The 1196-nt window shown below is 51.2% G+C and overlaps 1 protein-coding gene across 1 annotated transcript; it reads right to left on the bottom strand.

Moving 5' to 3' along the window:
• Window positions 1–162: 162 nt before the first annotated feature.
• LOC108679806 (vinculin-like) lies at window positions 163–875 on the bottom strand (the record flags this gene model as incomplete). The annotated part of the gene is made up of 2 exons (XM_018168532.1): window positions 163–360; window positions 698–875. Coding segments are annotated over 2 exons (376 nt in total), but the record flags the coding sequence as incomplete, so codon positions are not given.
• Window positions 876–1196: the final 321 nt, after the last annotated feature.

The raw sequence follows: 1196 nt of genomic DNA, 5'->3' as shown, positions 1-1196 counted from the left end.
ACCTGGTGACGCGGGCGTCACAAGCGGGGACCTGGTGACGCGGGCGTCACACAGGCAACACTAAGGACTTGAGACTTAGAACTTATTCAAGACTAATTTATTCTCCCGGCGTCATGGCAACCTTAACCAGTTTACCAGATGATGGACAGGATGGACACTGACCTGCCTCGAGGGCAGCGCTGGCCGTCTTCACGGAGGCCACGAAGCTGGGGTCCTCCGAGTTGTCCGCCTCCTGCTTGGCCACCTGCAGGACGCGGCTGACGAGACGCGCGATGCTGCTCACGTTGTCCACCACCGCCTGCGCCTGTCCGCCGGCGATTGCCGTCTCGCAGGCCGCCGTGTGCCGCCGCATCACCTCCTCTGTGCCATGGACACCCGTCAACACGGCGGACTAAAACTTATAATATGAATAAAAGTTTGTCAGCGCCTAAAAGCAGACTCGCATAAAAAGAGGGCGGCGCTAAACTAGGGCCTAGCCCACGTGAATCAGTCTTCTGCTGAGCCTCAATCCCAGAGTCAACTGAGTCAGTGAGATTCCTCTGAGTCAGTCACTTGAAGTCTCCGAGTCCTACTGTTTCCAGAGTCCCACAGTCCCCGAGTCCAACATTACCCCGAGTTCTACAGTTCCCCGACTACTAAAGTCCACAGAATCCGAGTCCCTTGAATCAGACAGGTTCACCAGAGTCCCCAAAAAGACCTGAGGCAGCGACGAAGGCGGCAGAGTCAGTAAGCTCGTCGGCGAGGTCCCTGACGCGCTCGATGCGGTCGGCGTACTCGCGGCGCAGGTTCTCGAAGTGCTCGTCCGCCGCGTCGTTCGTGGGGAAGCTCATGCGGATGCGACCAGCCGCCACCAGCTGCGGCGTCAGGCTCTCCACCTGCAGGTACAATGAGGGTGTTGGGTGGTGCAANTACATTATACTGTACTATCTTCCATTACATTGTACTGTACTATCTTCCATTACATTATACTGTACTATCTTCCATTATATTATACTGTACTATCTTCCATTATATTATACTGTACTATCTTCCATTACATTATACTGTACTATCTTCCATTACATTGTACTGTACTATCTTCCATTACATTATACTGTACTATCTTCCATTATATTATACTGTACTATCTTCCATTATATTATACTGTACTATCTTCCATTACATTATACTGTACTATCTTCCATTACATTGTACTG

Source organism: Hyalella azteca, unplaced genomic scaffold (genome assembly GCF_000764305.2).
Source record: "Hyalella azteca isolate HAZT.00-mixed unplaced genomic scaffold, Hazt_2.0.2 contig9318, whole genome shotgun sequence".
Taxonomy (NCBI): Eukaryota; Metazoa; Arthropoda; class Malacostraca; order Amphipoda; family Hyalellidae; genus Hyalella; species Hyalella azteca.
This window is presented reverse-complemented; position numbering and strand designations above follow the sequence as displayed.